We start from the raw sequence: 27,927 nt of genomic DNA, 5'->3' as shown, positions 1-27,927 counted from the left end.
GAGAGCAGCCCACATATTCCTACTGGGTAGGAGGTGTCCAAACGAATGACAGGGACTAGTCAATCTTACATTCTTGTGCACTTTTCAGAAAAGCCTGAGAATTATTGGGTATACTGCATTTTAACATCTGTTACATATTGTGTTGCCCTGTTTCTGTGGCAACACATGTATAGCTTGGCATGGCAATAAAAGTATTTGAATTTAAAAAGAAGGTAGAGAAGGGATACCAAGAGGGCAGCATTAAAAAAATAAAATAGGAGCTTGGAAGTGTGACCCAGGACTGGAAGGATAGAGAAGGGAAGAGGTGCAGGAAAGGAAGTAGTGAAGAGTGATAAAAGTGAGGAAGCAGAAAAATATATTATTCACTCGGGAATAGAAAACAAAAACCAAAATTCCTACAGATCTCAGGCTTATGAACTACTTGAGTATTTTAGCACAGTGAAATGTGCCAGATTAAGGCATATTGTCATCAAATACAAAATCAGTGACTATAACCTAGAGAAGGCGCCTGGGAGAAATACTGCATGGGGTACATCTAGCGATGACAATGTGAGAAACAGGGGAGATGGAGACAAGAGAGCCACTTTCTACTCCAACTACAGGACAAGGCCAAAGACATTTACACACATGTCATCTGAAGAGAAATAAAGGGCTTCACATTTCAGCAAGAAAATGCAGTATGTGACCTTGTGAAAAGATGGCGGCGGCAGAGCTCGAATAGAGCCTGGGTTGTAGTGTCTGTGTTTTTCAACATTTCAGTTTTCCTGGTGCAGTGCCAGGTGTGGGGGGAGTGAAAGCAAGTTTGAAACCGTGAAGGGTCCTTAAGCACAGCAACACCATCAGCCTGGCTACGTCTACACTGGCCCCTTTTCCGGAAGGGGCATGTAAATTTCACCAGTCGTCGTAGGGAAATCCGCGGGGGATTTAAATATCCCCCGCGGCATTTAAATAAAAATGTCCGCCGCTTTTTTCCGGCTTTTAAAAAAGCCGGAAAAGAGCGTCTAGACTGGCCCCGATCCTCTGGAAAAAGTGTCCTTTTCCGGAGGGTCTTATTCCTACTTCAAAGTAGGAATAAGAGCCTCCGGAAAAGGGCGCTTTTTCCAGCGGATCGGGGCCAGTGTAGACGCTCTTTTCCGGCTTTTTTAAAAGCCGGAAAAAAGCGGCGGACATTTTTATTTAAATGCCGCGGGGGATATTTAAATCCCCCGCGGATTTCCCTACGACGACTGGTGAAATTTACATGCCCCTTCCGGAAAAGGGGCCAGTGTAGACGTAGCCCCTGAGTCTGCAGAGAGCCTGAAACAATCGCTTTCAGGGGGAAGCACCTATGCAACCAATCAGGATGGTGACACCAAGCAGCTGCGAGCCCAGCCACTACGCCGGGCAGGTGGGGGGGAGAAAGGGATGCAGTGCTCTCTCCCTTACATAGCGTTCGCCCCTCCGGTGAATGGGCGCGCTCATTGTCCACCGAATGGTCCGTGCCCATGTCAATCGCAGCTTTTATCCCGCCCCTTTTCCCCTAGCGGGCAAGCCGCGAGCACCGCGATTCAAATAGGCGGGTTGCGTTGGGCTGCGTGCACAGGCGCAAAGAGGCGGCGTCGGTTGGCTTCCCTTCCTGGTGCCGGCTATCACGTGACCGCGCTGGCTGGCCTTAGGGGGCGGAATGGTCGCCCGTGGCGCGTGCGCAGTGGAGGCGGGCGCTGAAATTCAAACTCCGAAGAGCGGTTGGGGGGGGGCGGTGGTTTTAGTCAGTGCCACTCCCGGAGCGGCGCGAAGAAGAAGGGACAGCGGGCGCGGGGCGGCGGCGGCAGCAGCAGCAGCGATGGATCCTTTCACCGAGGCGAGCGGCTGGTCCCCCTCCCCTATAGCGAGACTGTCACGGGGCTCGTCACGGCCGCTCCCTCCCTGCTTGGGAGCCGGTGCTGGGGGTGTCAGCCCCGTGGGGAGGTGGCGGCAGGGAAGGGGGCGCCGGGCGAGAGACGCTCAGGGAAGGGGGGATCGGGGCTCAGTGAGCGCGGGGCGAGCTGCTTTTGTCCTCGCCCCAGCCGGGCACGTTGCGCTTCCGGCAGCTCCGGGGCTGCCCAGTGCGGGGCTGGCCGTGGCCGGAGGGTGTGTGGGGGGGGGTGAGGGGGGGTGTTTCCAGTAGGGGGGCTCCCACCCCGCCGCGCAACTCCCGCATCAAAGCCCGATAACGCGCCACGCCCCTGCCCCGGGCGCTGTCACTCCTTGCGCGGCTGGGGGTGCCCGTGACCCCGTCTGGGCTCGGCGGCGCTGCGGTGTTTGCCGCCCGCGCGTAGGGTGCGCGCCGGGGGCCCGGCCGGGATCAAAGGCCTGTCGGGCGCGGCGCTCCCCTGTCGCGGGGTCTAAGCCCATGTAGCCAGCCTGGCGCTGCGTCTCCCTTTCCTGGCGTGAGCGTGACAGGGTCAGTGCTGCTGCTTCGGAAATGATTGGTTTAGAGGTGGCTGAGCTGAGGTGTCTGTCACTTCTGAATGCACAAGACGTGCAAGTCAAGGCCAGCTGAGCGGGGCTGAACAGTCTTGAGTCCCTATGGTGGTGGGAACGGTTCTAACCATGTGACTGCTGAAGATGATAATTGTGAAGAATTGATGTTCTAATTCCAAAGAGATGACTCAGAGGTACCAAAGTGTAGAGCCCTGCATGGGTACGAAATGTGTATCTGTATCTGTGAAAAAGAGCTGCGGATACCTGTAGGGACATCCGTGGATATCTGCAAATTTGCAGGGTTCCAGGTACAAAATTTGTACCTGAATCTGGATCCTCAAAGTGAGTCATGGACATCCACGTCTGTTCATGTGGATACCCGTGGATGTAAAGTGGGTATTTGCAGATTTGCAGGGCTCTACCAATGTGGAGCTGAGTTGTGTGTGTTTGTAATATGTTGTATTGAATTCTAATGGTGTCAAGAAGTCTAATTTACCTTTTCATCAATTTGTGTGTGTGTGTGTGTGTGTGTGTGTGTGTGTGTGTATATGTGTATATATATATATATATATATATATATATATATATTCAAAATGAACACATTATTAGATATTTGCTATAATAAAATTCTCAAGTGAGGCTGGTCTAAAAAGCTCATGCACTGATGTAACTGAGATTAAAAAAAATTCTGTCCTGCTTTTAATTAAGTTATAGCAACCCCTTTCCATGTGTACTCTTAAACTGGTTGAATAGTAGCTGAGTGTTTTGAAGAGATTTAATTTAAATGATTTGAGAACTTGCACAAAGAAGTAGCACTGAATTAACTAAATTGGAGCACAAACTGTATCTGTGCCCTCAGTTTATGTTAAAACAGAGTTAATCTAGCCTCTGCAGGTCAGATTTGGTTTATATATAAACAACTTAATATCACTTCCTTAATTGGTAGCGGGTGACCTGATGAGACACGTCTTAAATTCCTTTTCAAATAGAAACTACTGGACTGACTTTAAAATTGTTCTGCATGCTGGGAAGTACTCCATTGTGCACTAGGCATCTTAGATAGCGATTAACTGAATACTCATGTAACCACATCACATTTTTGCAGTTACATGACTATTCGATAGTCCCCAGGGGAAGGGTCGACAGCCAGGACGCTCTGGCTCCAGTCTTGGGAAGCCCTTGCCACCACAAACACCACCTCTGTCCATAAGGGTCCAAGCTCAAGAGGCAGCAATGAGGGAGCTTTGCGGGGGGGGGGGGGGGGGGGAGGAGGAAGACAGGCAACAGCTTCCCATGTGTATTGGCTCCTGCTTGCCCCCCTGCTCCCTCTATAGGAGGCAGCAAGGAGTGTGAGAGGCAGCACGTGGGAGCTGATGTGCATGGGGAGCTGGCTTGAAAGTTGACTTTCCATGTGTACCGAGTTCCGCCTGCCCCCTTTACCCTCAGTGCTGCTCTGCCTCTATCATAGGCAGCAGTGCGGCAGGTTGAGGGGCAGACTGATCCAGCATATGTGAGGAGCTGGCTTAAAAGCTGGCTCCCCATAGTCACTGGCTCCTCCGCACTCCTTGCTGCCTCTGATACAGTTCAGAATACCTTAATTGACATCCCTTGTATGCACACAAACATCTTGTATACTGAGGGTACATCTAGACTACGTTCTTTTTTCGAAAGGAGATATTCAAATTAGTGCTGAATTTGCATATCTTCTTACGATTGCTCTTTCAAAGTGTCTTTTTTTAAATGAAAGCAGTTTAGACCAAGTTTTTTCAAAAGATCCCCCCTTTTTCGAAAACTCCATACACCTCATTTTTTAAAAAGGGTTCTTTTGAAAAAGGGGGGATCTTTCGAAACCCCCTCCCCCCCATCTAAACTACTTTCTCTTTTGAATGAAAACACTTTCAATCAGAAGAAGACATGGAAAGAAATATGGAAATTCGCACCAAATTTGCATATCTCCTTTCGAAAAAAGAAGGTCATCTAGATGTACCCTAACTGAATTTTGAGAACAAGCTGGGGCTGTTAGGTCAAGTAACTTTTTGGAGGAACTGATCCCACCATTTCTGGAAGGCGGGAGTATGATATTCTTATATTGGTAAGCCTTCAAACCTAACACAATTATTCTTGAACTAAAATTAAATACTAAGTGCTATCTGCTTAGTATTTCAGATACATTAGTTGAATAATTATCTCTTTAAAGCCTTATGCCAGTGGTCCCCAACCTTTCGAGGTTGTCGGGCGCCGGGGGCGTGGCCGTTCGCCCGCCGGGTGCCAGGGGGCGGGGACACTTGCGCCCTGGGGGCGGTCCCCCCCATAGCTGCATGCCCGGGGCCGGCGCTCCCCCCGCCAAGCGCCGCGTGCCCGGGGCCGGCGCTCCCCCCGCCAAGTGCCGCGCGCCCGGGGCCAGCGCTCCCCCCGCCATGCACCAGGTGCCAGGCCAGCCCCGAGCACCTGGCGGGCGCATGGAAATGCCCCCGCGGGCGCCATGGCACCCACGGGCACCGTGTTGGGGACCACGGCCTTATGCTATGTTCAGATTGCATACCTTAGATTGGCAGAGCTGTGTTGCCACAGCTGTGCTACTCTAAGGTATGTAGAGTAGCCACTTTCTGATGGCAGGAGAGAGCTCTCCTGTCAACAAAATAGAACCATTCCCAATGAGGGGTTGTAGTTTTATTGGTGAGAGTGTTTTGGACTGACAAAGTGTGCTGTCCACACTAGAGGTGTTAAAGATTAGTTGACAATCCAATAGGCATTTGCTCTTAATAGGGATGTTAGATAACGTTTATTTTAGTAATCATGTAGCAGCAAAAAAAAATTACTAAAATACTCGCTGATGTGGGGGGAGGGGAGGGGAGGGGGAGACCATCATACAGTGCACTCCCTGCCCTGACTCCTGGGGAGCCCTGCTACCCCCACCCTTCCCGCTGTTGCCTCTGCTCCCTGCAGACAGAGGCTGCTTCGGCAGCCTGCCTGGCTCCTTGCCCCCCCCCCCCATGCTGTTGCCTCTGATAAAGAGACTGCAGTGAGAGGGAGGGAGGGCAGGCAGCTCAGCGGGTTCTAGTGCTTGTGAGGAGCTGGTTTTTAAGCTGACTCCTCTTGAGCAGTGGCTCCCACCTGCCCCTGTGCAGCTGCCTTTGTGGAGGGTAGCAGGAGGAGTGGAGTAAGTAGGGGCAGGCAGTTCCACAGGAACCAGCATGTGCGAGGAGCTGACTTAAAAACTGGCTCCTCATAGTTACTGGCTCCCACCTCTCCCCCTTCCTCCTTGCTCTGTCTCATACAGAGTCAGCAAGGGGATAGTGCATGTAGTCGTTTGGATTAGCTGATAAGTGTAGGCTTATCGATTAAACTAACACTAACATCCCTAGCCCTTAACAATATTTGACTGTGGTGGTGGGATAACTTAGAGCTCTATACTTGTTTTTGCTATTAAGGCACAATAATAGATGATGAATGGCCTGTATATAAGTTTAGTTTATTATATATTTAGTAAGTATGTTGTTACGGCAAGTACAAAAAACTACAAACATTCTAATTAAACTTCTAGCTGTTGGCAAAAACTCTTACAGGTTACAGTAAGACACCCTCTCCCTCCCAAGACAGTGGTCTTCAAAACTAACTCTAAAGGTTACTTCCAAGTGTTGCTTATTCATCATGTCTAAGAGCAGAATTTGAATTATAACGGTTACTTGGAAAACTTGAGCATGCTGCAAACTGACAAAAGTTTGAGTTCAAGAATGGAGGTGCACATTCTTGTTAAATGACATCCTAGCTGCAGTAACTGAAACAGCTCATGCTGGTCTAACGGAACAGATTGGAATGTGGATGTGTATTTGAATAACTCAGTCTTACTTTACACATGCTGTTTAACTATTCCTTTGCTGCATATTTCTAACTTAGTCTTTGCATCTGAAAACTTTCTTCCACATATGTATCCCTGTGCACTTATTTTTTGTTGTTGGTGGAAGTGGGGTAGAGCAAGAGAACAAGGTAGCATCCAAAATTGACATGCAATTTGTCAATCCAGGCATTCCTGGCTCCATGTGGATTTCCTCCTTGATTAGTAACAGACACTTAGAGTCAGCATTTTGCTTTCACACACTATTGCTGAGATTGACATTCCGTTAATTCTAGAACAAGAACATAAGAATGGCCATAGTTGGTTAGCCCAATGGTTCATATAGCCATGTACCCGGTCTTCTGACATTGGCCACTGCCAGGTGCTTCAAAGTGAATAAACAGAACAGGGCAATTATCAAGTGTTCCATCCTCTTTTGTCTAGTCCCAGCATCTGGCAGTAAGTCTTAGGGGACACCCTGTACTTGGGATTGCATCTCTGAACATCTTGACTAATAGTAATTTATGGACACATCCTGCCTAAACTTCTAATTGTTTTAACCTAGTTACACTTTCAGCCATTATGCTTTTAGCCTGAAGTGCACTAGGGATGTGAGGGACTAGATGACAACCTGATAAGCAAATGCTTATTGGATAGTCAGCAAGCTTGTCGACTAGTTGCTTCCCCCTCCCTTGGGACTGCTGGACTTGGCACAAGCCAGGACCAAGAAGTCCCGGCTCATGCTGGTCCAGGACGCTGTGCCTCTGCATTTTAAATATAGTAAGAGTCCAACAGCTCTTACTACAGTTAACATACAGAGCTGCTGTGTGGGTGACTCCCAAAGCTGGCAGAAGCTGGGGCTGCTCAGTCCCAGCTCAAGCTGGCTATGGGAGCTACCCCCACTGTGGTTCTACAGAGCGAACCTTATCGACTAATCATATAGTCAATACAAATTGTATCGACAACACGATTAGCCAGATAACTGCAATTCAACATCCTTATCCTGGCCTATTGTGTGCGCTCCCTCCTTCCACCAGCTGTTCAAAATGACTAGCTGTGGGGGTCATGAGCTCTCTGCATGTTCGAGATAGGCGGTGTCTTTGCATGTTGCCCCTGCTACCAGTACAGTCTCACAGCTCCCAATGATTGGGCCAGTTGGAGCTGCCTGGGGTATGCTTGTAGCATAGTCAATGTGCAGAGTGCTCCCCCAAGGGCACATGGCATACAGAGAGCACATGGGCCCCCTGCCCCAGGGTCCTGCTGGGCTGCTGTTTGGGTGGCGCCTAAGGTAAGCGCCTCCTGGCTGGAGCCTGAACCTAGCTCTTTAACCCCTGTCCGCTGCCCACGTGTTCCGCCGCTTTGCTTCCTCTCCCTGGTCTGCTGGAGACCAGGGAGAGGAACGGCCCCGTTCGTAACTGCGGATCCGACATAAGTCGGATCCGCGTAACTCGGGGACTGCCTGTATGCCAATTTTGGCAATTTGGTTTAAAAAAAATCCACACAAGACACTGCCCTCCAAACTCCCCAAAGATGTAAAATCCCTATTAATCAGTTAACCAACTATGTGGGGTCTGGGCGAAGGACCACTACAGCCCAGCTTGAGCAGCCCCCAGGTTTCCCACTCCTAGTGCCACTGCTGGGGCTGGCCATTGTCTCCCTGGGTCGGGGGGTTCTAGCTGGCTCCTGAGCAACAGTTAACCATTACCTGGTAAGTATCACCCGGTAAAGGCCCTCACCAAACTACTAACCAAAAACTTTGTCTTTAGCAATGTTTCTGTCATCTAGTAGTTTAGAAGTCAGTTGTCACAAATTCACTATTATTCATGGTCACTACTTATGAATTTCTTCATTTAAAAGTATAGTGGTGCAGGAAATCCAACTTTGGAGATGTATAATTTTTTGCTTCCATAGCGGAAATCGTGGGTGGGTGGGTGGACGGACAGGGACTAAGGAGGCTTCAGTTTGGGGCTGAGGTGTGGGTGTGTCTAGCTGTGAACTGTGGCCAGGCTGCAGTCAAGGGCAGATGCTGAGTGCAGAGCTGGGATCTGAGCAGGACTTGGTGGCCCACTCATGCCACCATCTGTGCAGCCCACTGTGTCTCCCAAATTGTTTGGGGACCTCCAGTTGTAGGACAATAGAAACATGGAACTGAAAGTTAACTTTAAAAAGTCAGTGTTTCAGGAAATTCATGTTACTAATAAAGAAGAAATTACAACAGAATACGGAAGTATGTAATAATCTGTGCCTTTCTAAACATTTAGAAACTTCTTGAACGTACTCGTGCCAGGCGAGAAAACTTACAGAAGAAAATGGCTGAGCGACCTACAGCAGGGATGAGGCCCACAATGCAGACAAAGAGAACTAGAGAACCTTTGTCAGAAACGAATAACCAATCACCTTTGCCTGATGAAGAAGGTATCTTGCATCAGAGTGGTGCAAAAATAAAAAACCTCTTAAATCATATGGCTCATTGTTCCTATGTGAAAACTCCCATTCATTTCTTTTCTTGCATACTACTTTGACTAAAAAATGCTACTTTTTTAGCATCAAAGTTTAACCCTCTTCTTTCAAAACTTAACAGTAAGAGATGCTATTGTTTGCCTTTTCCATTGGGACCAAAATGTGGCTAGCCTTTAAGCTGGTGGCAAATGTCTTACAGATCACTAATTTAGTTATTTAGACCTCACTTAATAGTTTAAACAAATCATTGCCATGAAAGTGACTCTTCTTAGTTAGTAATACTGAAACACTTTGTCCCTTTAAACTCTACATTCTTTAATCAAGAATTGATGATGGATGTAAAAATTGGGCATCTGTTTTCCCCATTGCTTTTATGTAAAAGTTTGATTTTTAAAAAAGACACAATGGTGAGCTTAAAAACTAAAAAGCTCTTTCAGCAAGGCGATATAACTTCAGTACTTTTAACTTCAGGCTGTGAAGATGATAGCTGCTAATTGACTGTGGTTCATATATTTTTAACTTTTTACAGTGCAACCTAGTACAAAGCCATCCCCATCAAAAAGGCTCTGTTCTGCCAGCATGGAGGGTCCAGTTTCTAGCTCAGAGAATAGACAACCAGTTAATTCAACTTCCATGAAGTATCTTCCTCCTGAGATGACTGCACAGCCACAAGCAACTGGAAATAACAGGGCTCCCTCAGTTCAGCCTGTTCCAGTGCTTGTTAAGAAGGAAGAACAGAACTTGAAAACTGAAGTACCTGAAGCCCTTACAGTCAAAACACGTATGCAGAAATTGGCACAACAACGACGCTGCTGGGATGATAATGGTATGTTCTGCTTGGTATAATTTAAAAATTAAACCATTTGTTGTGACAGTGGTGTAAACAAACACAACAGACTTAGTGATTGTTCCTAATACAGGATTTATTTCAAGTCCTGACTTTTATATATATTTTTTGTAATGTTATGAATATCGTGGGAAAAGAAACAGGTGCCCAAAAGAATGGGAAATCATTTAGAATACGCCTTCTGTACAATGTATCATTCTTCTGTTTTTTATTTTTTTTACATCATTGTAAAATTGGTGTAATCAGTTTTTAGAAATTTTAAATTTCTTGGGATTTTGTGAAATAATCTGCCAACATCTTGGCAAAATAACCTAACTAGTAACAGTTGTAAATGAGCTGAATGTGGACTTTATTTTTAAAAGTAGTTATAAACACACACAGTAACTGGTGCAAAAGGTTGACTCTTCCTAGTGTCCTAATATTTCAAAAAGTTCATGTAGCTCTTATCTTAATTTTCAGATCCATCTGAAAGTCCTCCCCTTCTGTCAAAAGAACGGATTGTTTCCCCACCCAAACAGCCATCTCTGCAAAGTGATACCCCAATTGGGAGAAGAGGCCGTTTAGCTAACCTTGCTGCTACAATTGGTTCCTGGGAAAATGATCTAAGTCATCCATCTGCAAAGCACAACAATACACAAGAACAGCCTGGCACTACTTGTTTATCCAAATTGTCCACTACAAGTGAAGCATCTGCTCGAATCAATAGTGGCAGTGTAAAGCAGGAAGCGGCATCCTGTTCTCAAAGAATTATTGAGGTGTCTGTAAATAAACCAGCAACCTCTGAAATATTGGTGAGTGATCAAATTTAACTAACCTCATGTGGGTTTTGGTTTTTTTGTGAGATGGATGTTATCCCATCCATGTCTAATCTGTATGTTAGTGTACAAGTAATCATAGCAGTTTTAAAAAAAGTAATGTTAATTATAATTTCACTCTTAATACCACTAATCATCTGATACTTTAAAAGAATCATCATAATCTTTTCATTGCAAAATTAAGATGGACCATATGAGCAAGAGAAGGGAGCAGTGACTACCAAATCTAAGTGCATTGCACTCCTTTTTAGTCCCAAATGGGGATTTATAAGAGTGACACACTCCCTAAGTTAACTTGACAAGTTGGAATTACGAGGGTCTTGCTTTTAGAAATTAGTTATTCATGTGGCTAATCATGACTCAGCTATACATTTTTGTAAAATGCAAGTCAGACATCAGAAACTTAGTAGTATCTGTTACGAAAACTATCCCATTCATGAACTTGTACTGTTTTACTGAAGTTAGAATTTAAGGATAGACGAATATTCAAGAACATGTGCAACAGATAGCAAAAATATGGAGTCAGATATTGAAAAACTGATATTGGATCTAATGCTTTAAAGCCATTGTGTAACTTGTGCCTTTTCTCTTGTTCTCTTGGGAAATAAGGGAGTTCAGATTTCAAACAGTGTTATGTGCAAAATTTCTTAATATAGCTTTTTCTGGTTTGTGAAGAATGTGTGGTCTCATGTTTATCTATGGTCATATTCAAAGTATATTTCTTTTCCTGTTTAGGGATCAAATGATGACTTAGCAAAATCCTCTAGAGTTGCCAATCCTAAGGAATCTGAGGTACCACAACCATTAAAAAAGAAACCCTGCAGTCCACAGAAAACAATCTTATCTCAGCCAGCTCAGCCCAAAGAAGAGCCAATCAAAATAACGTATACACAACTTGAACATAAGAATAAGCCTACAACACCAGGTAAGGAACTGTTCTGTGTTTTTTGTTTTTGTTAAAGCAATGAGTGATATTGTTGCTTTTTAACCATTACCTTAAGTTTTATATATAACTTATAAATATTTCCAACAAACTGTACTAATTCCCTCCCCTCCAAACCCAGGTTTGAAACTATGATTAGCAGCTAATGCTGATCTACACCATGCAATGGTTAGCTGTCTATATCCTGGATTGAAGTTTCTTGTAACGTTCTAATAGAATTCTAACCAATCATCTTACTGATAATTTATAAGAACCTCCATAAATGTAGCTTCCTTGTTCTCTGAACATATTTTTAGTAGCTTCCACTGATACCATTTAAAACTCTGAACTAACTTTATAGATAAAGAATATTTCAAGTCTCTTTAAACCCAGGTGTCAGTTTTGGTGTTTTTTGAACCCTCTTTATGGCCTTCTGAAGGAAAGCTCTCGCAGATCTCAAGCCTCTAACAATCCCCACTCTACATAGAGATAAGCAGTGTTTTAGGTTTAGGTTTGCAGCACCCTTGACCATTGGAATCAAATGAATTGAATCCATTCCAGCTGGCTATTTATACCTCCAAATTGTTTTTTGTTTCCTGTGTCTTTTGAGTCTGTCCCAAATCAGTGTATGCAAACCATCCCAAAGATGGTACTTTTCTGGACCTGTTTGCAAGAATTACCCCCAATGTTTCTAGTTCCTCGAGGAGCTTCAGTAACCCTCCACTATGGAATATATAGAACACAATCACTGTCCTGTAGCTGTGCAGAATAACTTTTATGAAGGTTATACAATATTCTTCAAAGATACTGCATGTGTTTCTAATACATGTCTTACTAGTCAAGTTGGGACATTAGTGATTTTTTTTCCCAATTATTCCTATAGGTTCTTGCTACATATGGGCCAATGAGGTGTTGAGTTTAATGCTTTACCTTGTGTAAAGTATGAAACTTTCATTCCCTGGTTTCAAAAGATATGTGTACAAAAGGAGTTGAGAGCTCTGCTAGTTTACTCTTAATATTGTGATACTAGAAGTTCAAGGAAGATTACTTGAAAATAATCATAAACAGCTACCTAGCTGATGAACTGTACAAAGAACAGAGCTGGAATGGCAAAACTGAACTTTATTCCTTTTTTACCCTAAGGTTGGCGCTGCAGTTTTGCTTCACTAAGCTTTTGTTTAAGACTCACTTAGTATGTTGGGTATAATAGTATAGATTGTCTGTCTGTTTTTAAGTAAGATAAATGCCAAACAGTACCTCCACTCTGTATTTCTCAACTGTTTGAGTGCCACTTTGTACTAGGGATGTTAGCAAATGTTTATTTTTGTAAACGTGTAACCACTGATAGGAGCAGCAAGGGGAGGAGGCATGTAGTCGTTAGGACTAACCCCTGAGTCCAGGCTTATTGCTTAATCGTGTAAACAATTACACACTAACATCCCTACTTTGTGCTGACTTGAGACTTGGTTCCTGGAGAGTAGGTGAGGAAGCAAGCTAACTTTAACTATCAGTTGAGAGACCTTTGTATTTGAAATGAGGTATTTCTTAACTTGGACATTACAGTGGTGCAAATCAACTAGTTTTCTATTTAGAGTGAGAGCAACAATTAAATGCTGTTCAAAAGATACTGTAGTAAGGTATGAAAAACACTGAGAGCTTTACAAGAAAGCAACTAATGTGTCGGTCTAAAAATTATTAAATGTTTGACTCAAGCTAAAAGTACTGCTTTTATAGGAGGGTCAGGAATCAAACCCTTTCTGGAACGTTTTGGAGAACGCTTTCAAGAGAATAGTACTCAAAGTCCTGTTACAACTACTACTGGATACAGAACGCCCATTATTACCCCAAACACAAAGACAATCCAGGAAAGACTTTTCAAACAGAATGAAACATCCTCTACTGCAAGTCTAGCACAACAGCTCAAGCAGGTATGATTTGTTAAATCTTAATAGCTTGTAACTTTTAGGAATATTCTCAATGCTCTACAATAGCATAAGGAAGTAAAACCCCAACACACACAAAAAAACCTGCTTCATAATATATAGCTACAATCTACGGTGTGTTCTTGTATAACAATGATTTCTTCTCTCCTTAGGAACGTGAAAAAGAACTTGCTAGTATTCGTGTCCGGTTTGACAAGGGCAATCTGTGGAGCGCTGAGAGAGGTGAAAATTCAAAAAGCAGACATCCAGAAACGAAAATGGTAATATAGGACCATCTAAAAATTTTAAGGAAACCTAGCCTACATGGATAAGTGTGTAATAGTATGGATTATTTGCATTCTTTGTTTTGGGGATAAGCATATACAGGCCTAAACAGAACTCTTTATTCTAAGGGGCTCATATAATCCTTACTAGTGTACCTCCTTTCTCTCTAGCAACTTTTAAAAGGAAGGAGAAATCATGGTATGAGCTTGCAAGAGGCAGCAAGGGGAGAGGGGGAAGCAAGACCTGGTGCTGGGGGGAACCATCTTAAAAAGCTGATTTTCTCCCCCCCTCCCCTCCCCTCCTCCTCCTCCCAATCCCAGCACCATCACTGCAGTGCTGCCTGCCCACCAGGATCTTACTACATTTGAAACTGCAGAGCTGCAGTGGGGGTAGCTCCTGTACCTGGTGACTGCGCTTCTTCCTTTATTGACTAATTGTCTAGTAACAAACTACCCGCTTCTTAACATCTTTTGTAACCAATAAGCGTCAGCTTATCTGTTAACTAGTTACCCTGTTATACTCCTAATTAGAATTTAAGAGTTAAATATCTCAACATAAGTTTGTCTCTCTTGTCAATTTAAGTGCTATTTTTCAATATTAAACATTTGCCCTTCTGAATATTTTGTGGCTTTTTTTTAAAGCTCCCCTCTCCCTTCTGGAATCTGACTTGGGTCACTGCATCTGAGTAGGAGACTTATAGTTGTGACTTTTATTTTTCTAGTCTTCAAAAGCACTGATATTTTTATAAAATTTGAGTAAATAATAAACTTGTGCCTCAAATGTTTATTTAGTTTTTATAAACCACAAATAATAGTACATTCTGAGACTGACTCTAATGTACTCTTTTCTTTTTCAGGAAAGCCAAGCTCAAGCTAGTTCAACACAGCTTGCTAGTTCAACACAGCTTGCTAGTTCAGATGCTATTTCTCTTGTAGCCACAGAAAAGACCACAGCATCTGAGAAATCTCCCTCAGAATCTTCAGGTGGGAACCACCCTTCTTCAGTTGATATGAATTATTGGTGTAAAGGAATTTATGTTAATACCTTGTTACAAATGTTTAGGATCTGCAGCAGTGGTGAGAACTGGGCAGAGTGTATAGGCATACTACTTCCCCATATGCTGCCAATGCATCTTGAGCCTGACCTGTAACACCATTACACTTCTGGTCCTAGGCTTCTTTGACAGACTGTCAATCAGATAATGACATTTAAAATGATTGGCAGATGTGAACTAAAACTTCAAAAACTGACCTTAAAATGGTAATCTGACTTTTTTTTTTTTTTGCCTCCACCCTCTATGTACACAATGTGTGTGAAGGCTGTTAACTACCCATGCTAGAATAATAAAACCAGGGAGCATAATGTTCTCCAGAGAGCCCAATTGGATGTTTACCTGTTCTGAGGAAGCCTCCCCTTTCCTTCAATGTTGTAGGTGTCTTGAAGCAGCCAAATATCCCTCCTCCCCTACAAAGGTAAAGAGTGCTCCTTGAATCTGGCAGGACCTGGGAGACTTATTGGATGGTCCACTAAATACTTAATAGTGAGGGAATGAGACCTCAGAGGCCCTGCCCAATAGAGGGGAAAAAAGGACCGAGTCCAACTCTACACCTTTGTGTGTAGAGATGTTGTGCTGGTTCTGTTGTACCAAACATAGCCATTTAGGGCCAGTGTGCACTTTTATCCCCAGTTTCCTCTTGCAGTAGGCTGGCTACTGTATCTTCTTTGGGAGCAGAGTGGCAGTCTCAGTATTGCTCCCATCCAAGTGCATTTATCCATTCATGGATTAGGGGGGAAGAAGTTTTCCCCAGTGCTCCAAAAGATTTAAAATGTTTCAGATGAAAATTTAAAAACAAAACAAAGTACTATTGTGTGCACTACTCTTTGCTTCCACCTGTAGATTTATGAACATTTAAGAATTAGCAATTTCAGAATCAGATTGATCAGAACTATCCACTGCATACTTGAAGTAATTTTTCTCTCTCTCAATTTCTTAGGCTCTTCAAAATGTGAAGAGACTGAAAAACTCAGTCCTCTGAAGAACAAAGGATTGCTAAAGAATCCACTAAAAGCAGGGTCTGTCTCAAAACTTGAGCGACTTACAGAGAAAGAAAATGGTTTGTAACACGTCATTGGCCATATATGAACTTGATTGCTATTTTGTCCAATACACGATCAATTTCCTGCAAGTTAAGTGGGCTTCTAATTCAGCAAATGTCTTGCTATTGAAGTATATATTTGAGATCAAAGTCATATGAACATTGCTTGGGTTTCTTTAATTTTATTAGTTTCAGAGGGGTAACCGAATTAGTCTGTAACAGGAAAAACTTAAACAAATATTCTGGTAGCACATTAAAGACTAACAAAACATGTAGATGGTATCGTGAGTTTTTGTGGGCTGTGCACAGCCTACGGAAGCTCATGATACCATCTACATGTTTCGTTAAAGTGCTACCAAACTATTGATTTTGTTTGGGTGTGTTTAATTTTTATTGTAGTTGGAAAATAGAAATATATACAGGCAGTCCCCGACTTACGCGGATCCGACTTATGTCGGATCCGCGCTTACGAACGGGGCTTTCTCACCCCGGAGGTCGAGGTAGCGGATTGCTACCTGCGAGCTCCGGGGCGAGAGAGCCCCGTTCGTAAGCTGCTGCGGTGCCCCTGGTCTGCTGGAGACCGTCTCCAGCAGACCAGGGGCACCGGGCGGGTTCCCGTGCTTGTGAGGCTTTACCAGAGCAAAGCCTCGGAAGCGCGGGAACCGCTGCTGCTGCCGCTTGAGACCCGGTGCCTGTGGTCTGCTGGGGACCGTCCCCAGCAGACCACAGGCACCGGGACCCAAGCGGCAGCAGCGGGCGGGTTCCCGCGCTTCTGAGGCTTTGCCAGAGCAAAGCCTCGGAAGCGCGGGAACCGCTGCTGCTGCCGCATGAGACCCGGTGCCTGTGGTCTGCTGGGGACGGTCCCCAGCAGACCACAGGCACCGGGACTGAAGCCGCAGCCGCGGTGGGGAGGCGCGACACCCCGCTGCCGCTGCTGCTCTGCTCCCCGTGTCCCTGGTCTGCTGGGGGGGGGGGGGGGGCGCGGATAGTGTGCCCCCCCCCCCCAGCAGACCAGGCTTTTGTTTTGGACCCTAGAGCAGAGCAGCTGGGGCGCTGCGGATTGGTCCTGCAGCACCCGCTCTGGGCACTACTGGACCAACCCGGCAGCATCCCAGCTGCTCTGCCCCAGGTCCTGATTCAGCCGCTGCTGGTCAGTTTCAGCAGTGGCTGAATCAGGACGCCTGGGGCAGAGCAGCTGGGGTGCTGCTGGGTTGGTCCAGTAGCGCTGAGGGGTGCTACTGGAGCAACCCAGCAGCACCCCAGTTGCTCTGCCCCAGGCGTCCCCAAGTCAGCCGCTGCTGAAACTGACCAGCGCTGACTACAGGAAGCCCGAGGCAGAGTTGCTCTGCCCCAGGCTTCCTGGAATCAGCGCTCATCAGTTTCAGCAGCAGCTGACTTGGGGAAGCTTGGGGTTCTTAAGTTGAATCTGTATGTAAGTCAGAACTGGCGGTCAGTTTCAGCAGCGGCTGAATCTGGACGCCAGTTCCGACTTACATACAGATTCAACTTAAGAACAAACCTACAGTCCCTATCTCGTACGTAACCCGGGGACTGCCTGTAGTGATATTCAGATTTCAAAGCGACACAAGAAGGCTGATCTGTGAACTTATTTCAATGAGAAAACTGGCCCTAAAGTGATGAAACACTTGTAAGTTAAGATTTATTCAGATGCATTTTTAACTTATTTCATGAAGTTATAGAAATGAGACAGCACAGAACTACTTGAAACATATAATTGCCTCTTCTATTAAAGACCAGTGCCCTTAACATACTACAGGATATGCTTGTAAATAATATTCTTGAGATCTCTGTGGGTTTTTTTCCTCTTCAGATGCAGTATGTGAAGTTAAGATAAGTGTGGATGATGAAATGAATAGCTCAAAGGTAATAAATGATATTTTTGATGAAGTTCTTCAAGAGGATGGACCAGACATAGAAAAACTAAAAAAAGAAATGAGTATGAACCTGGAAGCTGGGAGTGATGATGATCAGGAAGAGTCACTGAATATTTCATCAATGTCTCTGCTAACTCCATTAGCAGAATCTGTTGGTGTTGTAAGTCCAGAGGTGAGAACAGATTTTAAATACAGGGATCCACAACTTGACTGTGTAGCAATATTACTATTTCACAAATGTTGGTATTCTGGATTGTGGTCCCTGAACAAATATGAATAAAATATGAGACTTCATTAAATCAATGAAATACTTAAATTCTGTCCCTCCGCATGCTCACCAAGTTTCCTCAAATTTTAAGCCAATGTGCCTACACACTTGTTAAATGGGATTGCATGCTATTTTAACCTCAATTCATAAAAGAAGCATCACGTGCCTTAGGCAGTACAGCTGTCCCTGCTTAGTCCATGACCTAATCACTGATGTGGAATTTTTTTCACTGGGTGTGCTTCCTAGCTTGAACACTCTAAGCAGCTCTGTGAGTTCCTTGCAACAAACAGTGTCCGCTTGAAAGTTATACTCACTGCTGATACTGCAAAGGCAAGGGAAAAATAGTTATCCTCATCTTTCCCTCTCTATCTCAGTGTACTTTACCTGTGATGAAGCTGCTATACTACGTGGCCTCAAAGAGGTGTACCGCAGATTCTTTCTTGTTCCTAAGGTTTACATTGGAAGTGGGTGAACTTTAGTAACATAAGGCTTTCATTTCTTGACTTTCATTTGTTTGTTACAATCAACTCTGTAGAAATGGAACAGCTGAAAGATTATTAATATTACTCAGTATTTTCTAATGAAATCAAAGGGCTCTGCAGGTCAGAGTTGGAGATGAAACAAATAGCTTACATATTAGTTTTATCAGTGCTCGATACTGGACCCTGGATTTTTCCACACTTTGATCTAGTAAAATCACTGTGTAATGGAAGAACCATAACAAACACTTTAGGAAATCTTTTTGAGGTTCTAGTTTTCAATATAGTTGCACTTGAGTGTTTACTTAAATAATAAAAATGCATTTGATCAAATGCTAAAGAAAGATTAAAACCTATATAAGGGTTTAAAGTAAAACTAGAAAAGGAACTTTTTTGACTCACTAGTTCGAAGAACAGCAACTTGTCCTGTGGCACCCGAGAGTTATTGTTAATTCACATTATTAGTCAAATACTTTCCTTTCCTTGAAAATGATGATTCTATCCTGAAGTCTTTACTTAGCCAGAACTATTAATTGTGGTAGGACTGCTGGCTCATAAGGCTTGCTGACTCTCATTCTAGGCCATCAGTCAGAATCTAGTAAATTATTTCTGGTCCTAGATCCAATGCTGTCTGTTTGAATAAACTATAACAGAAGTAATTATGGAATAAGATACTTCATAATCTTCCCTTAAAATGTTTTAAGGGTTTGAGTTTCCTGCTAGCAAATCTGAACTTAATGTCAAGCTGACAGCATCACATTCTTAAAGATGAACTTTATGTTCAAGTTTCAACTCACCTGTCAAAGTACCTAAAGGGAGAGCAAGGAACAATCCATTTATCTGTCACTCCATTTATCTGTCACTGCAAATACTCTTAGGATAAACAGAGTACAATTTAAATAGTTCTTCTGACATTTATGGAAATGTAAATATAGGTTCGGGGTTGCTTACTCAGAGGAAATGCGTGGGAAGAGTAAACAAGAGTGGAGAGAGAAAATGGGGGTGGAGGGAGCGCAGAATAAGCCACACTTAACTGGCCAGTTATTTATGATGCATAACTTTTTCTTCTCCCTCCAGGTTTTTGCTTCCCCTAGTAGGTCAGTTGCTGAGAGCAGCAGTGTAAGTGATGAAAGTCCAAAGTCTGGCAAATTCCAAAGGACACGGTTCCCTAGAGCAGAATCTGGGGATAGTATTGGCTCCTTGTCAGAAGACCACAACCTTCTGTATAGGTAATACGTTTTTAGATGCTTTAGTTGAACCTTAAACACACAAATCAAGTCACTGTGGTAGTTTTTGGCTATATTAAACTGGCTCTCTCCTGGAGAGAGAAAGGGCTTTTAAAAGCTTCAGTCTGTCTTTTGGCCCCAACAACAGATTATTTCAGTGATGTAGCTGTAACAGAGTCATCAAGAATTTATCTGTTTATTTCATGGAGCTTAAGGCCAGGGTGGGAAACCTGGGGCCCGGATGCAGCCCCTGTCTTGCCTGGATCTGGCCCCTAAGGCTAAGGGCTCCCCACAGCATTAGGGAGCCTTCACTGGCACTCTAGCCCCATCACCATGTCTTTGTGGGGCTGGAGGACACAACTACTAGCCTGGGCTATGGATGTTAAAATACGATTAGGCAGATAATCGCATAGTCAATACAAATTGTATCAACTATACAATTAGTTGATTAGTGCTGCTCTGCAGCGCCTCAGAGGAGGTAGCTCCAGGAGCCAGCTCTGGAGCCACCCGTGCTGCTGCTCTGCATTTTAAATGTAGTAAGAATTACTGTGCTTTTGCTATATTTAAAATGCAGAGGCGCAGCGATCTGCATGAGCCAGGACTGCTTGGTCCCAGCTCGTGCTGAGTCCAGCAGCCCCTGTTGGCAACAGACGGTCCAGACCAGCCCCTGTTCCTGGCAGCCGGGACTGGCCACGGACAGGGGCCGCTGCCCGAGCAGCACCTGTCCACGGCCAATCCTGGTTGCTGCGAATCGGGGCTGCTCAGTGGCAACAGCCCCTGTCCAAGGGGGACCCAGCTCCCTACTGGGACCCCTGTGGATAGGGGCTGCTTCCCAGCAGCATCCCTTATTTCTCCCCCCTCTCCCCGCCCGAATCCGCTGCCTCTGATAGAGGCGCCTGGGGGCAGGTGCACCTCAGAGACGGTGCTGTGGGGAACTGGCTTTTAAGCCACAGAGAAGATGGGATGAGCGGGGACTGCTTGAGCCCGGGAGGGCTCTTGTACATTTCAGAAGGAGAAGCACCGGCAGTGGGAACCAGTGCCAGCGGAGACTGAAGCAGTCCCTGCTTGCTTGTACCATTTCCCTGCTGTCTCCTCTGCCTACCCCCCGCCCGCACGCTCTGTCTGTCTCCCTTGCTCCTCTCAGAGATGGTGCAGGGGACTAATTTTTCTGTGGGTCAGTAGCCCCAACCTAAAAAAGGTTTTCTTCTTAAACCCGGGGGGCGGGGGAAAGGAGTATATTACAGGACATTACATTCACCTAGGTAGTTCTGTGTTAAGCCTCTAGTTAGACCAAAACATTCATTCCTCAGATGGATCCTGCCATGTTAGTGACTGGATATAGTGAGATGCTGAGAATCCCAGCTGGCAGTTAAACCTTCTCAAAAAGCCTCATCTCTCTATCTTTATTTAAAATTTGAAATAGTCACCTTTTTATATTTCCATAATTTTAATATGGACAGGAAATGGCAATAAAATTACTGCCATCTAAATATATTTACTTGGACTTTCTTCACAATGTTTGGGCCAGAGCATCAGTGGTGGACAAGTCCTAAAAATGTTAGATACATTTAACACTTGATTTCTTTTTTAAAAAGCATTGATGCTTATCGATCTGAAAGATTTAAAGAAACAGATCGCCCTTCAATAAGACAAGTGATTGTTCGCAAAGAAGATGTTACTTCTAAGCTAGAAGTAAAAAGAAATGGAACTTCTGATCAAGTTAATATTAAACAGAAAATGCAGGTATGTGTAACTTTTAACCCCTCCCCCCCCACACACACTCCCCCCCCCCCCTTTTGCTTTTGTGTGTGTGTGGTCGTTTTGTTGTCTACGGCACATGCAGATGTTGCTTAGAAAGATAAAATTAAGGTAGTTCATCCAGTTTTAGTACTCTTACATTAGAGACAGGACAAATGTACCATAATTTGATACAAGTTGAACTTTTGTGGGCCAGGACTCTGATCTAATAACATCTGTAGTCCAGCAGGACCACAGAACCCCAGCGGCAGAGGTTGTCGGTGGCTAGGCATGAAGCTCATGAGCTGGCGAGGCCAGTGCTGTCTTCATCTTCCACCTGTTATGATAAACTCCCTTGTCTGGGACCGTCCAGGTCCCGAGGGGGCTGGACCAGGAAGGTCCAACCAGGACATGGTTCTGTATAATTTAATGGAGGCTTCTCTTGTATGAGGCCATTAGTTGAGGGCCAAAATCTGAAGAGAGAATGGCTATTCAATTCGGCACTCTTGCTTGATCTAACTAATCTACAATACTGCCATTTCCAGGACTGTGCATTAATTGTAACTACAACTTTAATGAGGCTATGTTCTAACCTTCCTCTTACCTACAAATCCTTATGTATCTCCACCATGTATCTCTAACTTTTGATAAGCATCCCTATTGAAGGTAGTAAATCCTTTTAGAACAATTTCTACCTGTTGCCTTGTCACCTCTGTACTATTGTCAGCAATGGTGGAAGGAAAACAAAGCCCTTGTGAGTAAAACTTCATACTGCAAGCTTTATAGTTTATCTTTATAGTTTATCTAGCTATGTTTCTACAGGTCAGAAGGACATAATTAAAGAATGCCATTCTAAAGATTTTCTTTTTGGATACTAGATCTGAGTAACTTCGCTATTTTTATTTTTTACTATGGGACTGTATTAGGAGCTGAATAATGAAATCAGTTTGCAACAGACTGTGATTCATCAGGCCAGTCAAGCTCTGAACTGCTGTATTGATGAGGAACACGGAAAAGGATCACAAGAAGAAGCCGAAGCAGAGAGACTTCTCCTTCTTGCAAGTGTGTCTTAAAGAATAGCTGATATTCAGACTAATACTTGACATTATAAGATAATTTCTGACCTGGTTGATTTGTCAGAATAAAAACCCAGGTCAGATGAATCTCTATTACAGATTAGTTCATAATCCCTCTTCTGAAAGAAGAGATTTAAATGGATAAAGATCACTTGCCCCTTCATTTCCCCCACACCTTTTTATCAATCTACTAGTCTTACGTAATTTCCTCTTGCATATTGACTCTGTTCTCTGAATCACTTCTTAATGTTACTTGATTAAGGAATTGTTAGCAAGGATACTTGGGTACAATCATTCTATGCTTCTGGTGGTCTTTCCTGTTCAATTTAAATTCTCTCTTTTTACAGCTGAAAAGAGAAAAGCTTTGCTTGAAGAGCTCAACAAATTGAAGAATGAGGGACCTCAGGGCAAAAAAAATAAAGTGCCATCCACAACTGGTGAATTTGCTCCATCCAGGGGATCTGTTACTCTTTCAGAAATGCGATTACCTCTGAAAGCAGACTTTGTCTGCAGTACAGTTCAGAAACTAGGTAAGATGCTTAACTGTAACACAAATATTTTTAGCCTGGTTTGCATGCCTTTTAATCCATGATGGCTTTTGGTGTTTCCCACATATGTCATGGGGTTTGAGAAGGAATTGTAGGGACTGTAATACAAATCTGGGTTTAGCTAAACTTTATTCTAAGTTCTTTTGACAGCACTTGTCATAGTATCTGAGCACCTTCTAGGAAACAGCCTAAGTGCCTTGAAGTAGGAAGGAAAAATGAAACCTGTGGCTTATTTCAGATATTGCAGTCCTCATTGCATCATCTGTTCTCACTTTCGTATTTTAGAAACTAAAGTAAGTGCCTAAAAATCGAAAACAAATGTCCTATGTATTCTCATCCAGGGGAATGTCTATACTACGTGGTAAACCAAGGTTTATGGGACCCATGCCTGCAGACTAGTTTTTTGGGGGTTTTTTTCCCCCAAGACTTCTCTTGAGCATCCATGCTGTGTTGCTACATGAGCCTCATATGATTGCTAACCTATCCATATTGTGCTGTACAAATATAATTCAAGACATTGATTCTGGGGATATAGTTAAAAGAAACTTGGAATACAGTTAGTTGCAACTGCTTTAGGGTTAGCTTGGTTCTTGGTGTAGTGTGGGAGAACTTGTCCATTCATCCCTCAGAACTTGACTAGAAGTGCTCTTAGCTCATCAACATCTTCAAGTGAGCCATATTGAGGTCAGCAACATGGATCCAGCACTGATGGAAGAACTTCTGCTTGCACTTTCTTTACTACTTCAGCAAGTAGGTAGAGGATTTGTGAAATGCTAGTGGACATTCCAGAAGTGGTATTTTGTCCTTTTGTAGGATCTTCTAAGATGGGGGGATAAAGACTGAAGTCAGGGCCTTAAGAAGCATAAGATTTACTCAAGGTGTGCTACAGTGGCCGCTATTGAGACCTCCTAAGACCACAACTCTTTTCTTTTTGGGTTGTGGGGAAAATATTCCTAAGGTCAGGGAACAAAAATCCGAATCCCTCTTCATAATTGAGGGATTTTATTATTAAGGAAAAGCTATAATACTTATAAGAAATAAGTACTCCAAAATCCCTGCTTTCATTCATTTTAGAGGAAATTTCTGTTTCCTGTTAGAGAACCTCAAATGTGAAAAACTCAGTGGCTACACATTCACCTAAATAAACTTTAACCCTAATGTGACCAGTGTAATTCCTGCAAGCGGGAATTAACTGGATGACCGTATATATTCAAATTTTCTTCAGAAGTAGGTGGAAAGGGTAATGAGCTAAGGAGCAAAGAAAGCTAATGTGAAGGCTGGGTAGTCAAGATGTTAAGAGAACAGCAGCAGTGGCCTGAAGAACCAAAATGATTAAATGCTGAATTTTGACTAAGATCCCTTCTGAGGCTTGGCCATCCACTAGGTCGACACGTGCTCTAGCACAGTGTTTCTCAACCTTTTTTTTATAAACCCCTTTAAAAAAAATTAGAAGTACCCCCAGTACCTACAGTTTTCATACAGACAAAATGTTTTTCTACCATTGCAACACATTTGTTTAAACATCTTAATTGTAGCTGGGTGGGTGGTGAAATGTTGGGGTGTAAAAGTATAAAAATAATAAAGCGCTATAACATTTAAAACAAATTCAGTTTTCTCCAAATTTCAGTTGTGTTGACATTACCCCACAGACTTCTTGAGTACTCGTAAGGATACTCGTACCACTGGTTGAAAAACACTGATGTTTAGGGGAGGGATAGCTCAGTGGTTTGAGCATTGGCCTGCTAAACCCAGGGTTGTGAGTTCAGTCTTTGCAGAGGCCATTTAGGGATTGGGGCAAAAATTCATCAGGGATGGTACTTGGTCCTTCTGAGAAGGCAGGGAACTGGACTCGATGACCTTTCAAGGTCCCTTCCAGTTCTAGGAGATAGGCAATCTCCATTATTTATTTTATTTATTTAGATGTAGCATGTCGTAAATCATGATCTGGGTAGTTCAGCTTGGTCTTACCCTATTTTAACTGCTGAAGCCTGGAAGCTGAACTACTTGAACATAGTGGAGAAGAATTTAATCACTGTTTAATTTGTCAAGTATTTTGACTGAGCCATAGTAAAAATGTCTGTGGCAGGTGGGAATGTAGGGTATTTCATGGTCATGAATATTCTAACTGTAGAATTTGGTGTCCTTGTTTCACTGGATGTCCGGACCATACTTAGTGATTGTTTCAAATCTATCCACAGAAGCAGCAAACTACTACTACATAATATTGTTGAGATCAGGAGCGGAAAACATGATAGCAACTCCTGTAGCAAGCATTGCAAATTCCCTAAATGGAGATGCTCTTACTTTTACTACGACATTTACTTTGTAAGTATAAAGAAACAGTTGTGGAACTCAGATAATTGTCTTTTGAAGAAGAGTGTTACCAGAGAATCTTGTCTAAATTAATTTTAAATATTAGCATTTCTGTAAAGATATTGTTTTCTCCAAACATTCAGAGATCTTGTGACATGAATATTTCTTCTAGAAATATTTGGAACAAACTTTTTTTCCCCCACAAAGAACAGTTTAATCAATGGATAGTTTTTCTCCTGTCATTAGCTCTTGGACATCTGCAATGGCTGGTGCGTCTCTCTTTTCCTGAGAGAGAGTTTTCTGTTGGCTGTAATGATTGGTATTATATGTAGCAATTTTTGTTGTCTCTGAAAACACTGTCTTGAATTAAATTTTAACCAAATACCTGTCAAATGTTAAAGGAATGGCTGATTTAATGGTATTTACAATAATGTGGGTTTAGTTGGCTAATTTTAGGATGGAATACACACTACTTTACTTTAAATCATTCCAAGTATACTTTTTAAATTTTTGTGGTTAAACATCTTCTCTATTCATGCACAAACCAACAAAGAGATGCTGCTTGAGAACTTCAGGGGTCTTTTTAAGCATGTTTGTTTTTGTATATTTTGATGTGTGAATTTAAAGGTTTATTTCACTGATTGTATAAGTTTAACTTTTTTTAATCTGTCATTAAATAACTGCTTGATCTCCCTCTCCCATAATTTCCTTTAATCATTTTTTCAATTTAAGTTTTCAAAGTCAATATTTTTCTAAATTATTTAAAAAAATGCTGCCAATGTTAAGTGAATATAGTCCAAAATTTTAAACCTTGGAAACTAAGCCATGGAAGGCACTAAAACCTATTTTGAGGTGATGGAAACAAGTAATTACATGTTCACCCTCTCTCTAATCTGGCACCCTTGGGACTTAACCAATACTGAACCACAGAATTTGCCAAACCACCGGGAGGTCGATATTGTCTAGCTCAGGGGTCGGGAACATAAAGCCCAGGGCTTGCCTGGATACAGCCATTGGGTCTCTACCTCCAACATTGAGGAGTCTGTGCTAGTGCTCAGCTCCCCGCCTCCCTCCACTGCTACCCCAGTGTGCCATTGTGGGGCTGGAGCACACACAATCTACTAGCCTGGGCCCCTAAGGGCTCTGGTGTATGAGGGAAATGTAGGGAGTGTCTTTCTCCTCAGTGAGGGGTTGGGGGGGTGTGTGTGTGGGGGGGGGGCAGCCGGCCCCCAACTGAGGATTTTTTTTTTTCCTGTGGGTCAGTGGCCCATGACCAAAAAAAAGATTCCTTACCCTGATCTAACAGCATTATCAACACTTCCACTGCTTACTAGGCCCCGAGAAGACTATTATGGGTAAATTACAGCTAAATAACAGCACAGAGCCAGGACTAGTGGCTGTAAACCAACTTTATGGGACCATGGAAAATTTAGCCATACCCATGATAAATGGAAATCTGGCTGTTTAAAATCATGCCAGACTACAAGTTTTGCCAGACTAGAGAATTCTGGATTAGAGATTCAATTTGTATTCTGAAAAGTAATAGTCTGTGTACATTTTGGTCTGGAGAACAGAGTCTATATTCTGGACACACTCTTGTCCTTCTGTAGATAGGTTGTATTCACTCCTTTCAAACAGTGGCCCAAAGTTGTGTGTGTACATACATACTACAATTTATGTACCACATCTTCTGTAATTTTGATATGTTCAATCCTCAATCTACTTAATAAGATTGGGGTTTAAATTTAGAGTGCATTGCATCACTTTCATGTATTTCAGACCACTGAAAAGAGATTTCCAATGCACCGAAGTTTTCGGAATGTGAAGAGATATCAACTTGTTTAACATCACTATCTCTTTTTCCGTTGAGGGGAAAAATGATCAAGGTTCTACTGTATGTCGCTTGCTTGTGACTTTTTTTTTTTTTTTAAATAATCTCTAAATAGGTGTAAGTCTCATATATTCTTATGATTTATGAGCTGGAATACTGTTTCTTGAAAAAAGGTTAATGGTAGTGATGGAAAAGACCTGCGAGATAAGCCTGCCTGCCTGGAAGGTCAGGCTATGGTGTACTGAAAGAATAATGTTCTTCGATTCACACCCAAGTTTTTGACTACTGTACATGTTGCTTTCTGAATAACTAGTTATGGTAAACTACTGTTTTGAAAAGAATGTCTTGAACACTACTGTCATTAGTAATGCTTTTAACTGTAGTCTACCCTCTTTATTTTAGGCAAGATGTGTCCAATGACTTTGAAATAAATGTTGAAGTTTACCATTTGGTATGTATTTGTCTTTTTATTAAAAGGCCACTTGGGGGAGCAAGGCACTCTACATTTCTCAAATAATTCTGTCTTACAGGTACAGAAGAAAGAAGGCACAGGCAATGATAAGAGGAAAAAGGCAAGCAAATCAAAGGTAAACACCAGAATTGATGCACTAACTCAGTAAAATACATGAGAACCAATATAAAACCAGGAGCAAAGAACTGAGCTACAGCCTGTTTTGTAATTCTGAAAATATTTAAAGAGGATGCAATTTCCTCTTACTGACTTAGCTACTGGGAACTCTTCTTCATTTAAAAAAAATACAACCCCTTTACCTTTTCTTTTGATCAGTCTGAGTATCTTATACTGTTGAAAGACTCCAAATATAACTGAGACCTAGCCATCTTCAAATGGCGGATAACTGTATCTGGTCTAAAAGGTTGGGTGTTTTTTTCTCTTCTAGTGGTTTTTGCAAAGTGGCATGCTTTCTAAGC

The 27,927-nt window shown here is 43.1% G+C and overlaps 1 protein-coding gene across 2 annotated transcripts in view; it reads left to right on the top strand.

Annotated features, from left to right (window-relative positions):
- Positions 1 to 1,576: 1,576 nt before the first annotated feature.
- Positions 1,577 to 27,927, top strand: part of ANLN (anillin, actin binding protein) — a 56,456-nt gene continuing 30,105 nt past the window's right edge. Inside the window, exons 1-17 of one of the 2 annotated variants that reach the window (XM_075921746.1) lie at positions 1,577 to 1,840; positions 8,539 to 8,692; positions 9,267 to 9,563; positions 10,044 to 10,375; positions 11,135 to 11,324; positions 13,056 to 13,249; positions 13,417 to 13,524; positions 14,385 to 14,511; positions 15,523 to 15,642; positions 17,456 to 17,691; positions 19,344 to 19,495; positions 21,088 to 21,235; positions 22,156 to 22,291; positions 22,653 to 22,835; positions 25,052 to 25,178; positions 27,400 to 27,448; positions 27,528 to 27,584. In XM_075921746.1, coding sequence (XP_075777861.1) covers positions 1,664 to 1,840; positions 8,539 to 8,692; positions 9,267 to 9,563; positions 10,044 to 10,375; positions 11,135 to 11,324; positions 13,056 to 13,249; positions 13,417 to 13,524; positions 14,385 to 14,511; positions 15,523 to 15,642; positions 17,456 to 17,691; positions 19,344 to 19,495; positions 21,088 to 21,235; positions 22,156 to 22,291; positions 22,653 to 22,835; positions 25,052 to 25,178; positions 27,400 to 27,448; positions 27,528 to 27,584 — 2,787 coding nt within the window. In that variant the 5' untranslated portion in view covers positions 1,577 to 1,663. The remainder of the gene's footprint in view (positions 1,841 to 8,538; positions 8,693 to 9,266; positions 9,564 to 10,043; positions 10,376 to 11,134; positions 11,325 to 13,055; positions 13,250 to 13,416; positions 13,525 to 14,384; positions 14,512 to 15,522; positions 15,643 to 17,455; positions 17,692 to 19,343; positions 19,496 to 21,087; positions 21,236 to 22,155; positions 22,292 to 22,652; positions 22,836 to 25,051; positions 25,179 to 27,399; positions 27,449 to 27,527; positions 27,585 to 27,927) is intronic. The other variant, XM_075921747.1, reaches the window with a different exon arrangement.

This window comes from Pelodiscus sinensis, chromosome 2, assembly GCF_049634645.1.
Source record: "Pelodiscus sinensis isolate JC-2024 chromosome 2, ASM4963464v1, whole genome shotgun sequence".
Taxonomy (NCBI): domain Eukaryota; kingdom Metazoa; phylum Chordata; order Testudines; family Trionychidae; genus Pelodiscus; species Pelodiscus sinensis.
This window is presented reverse-complemented; position numbering and strand designations above follow the sequence as displayed.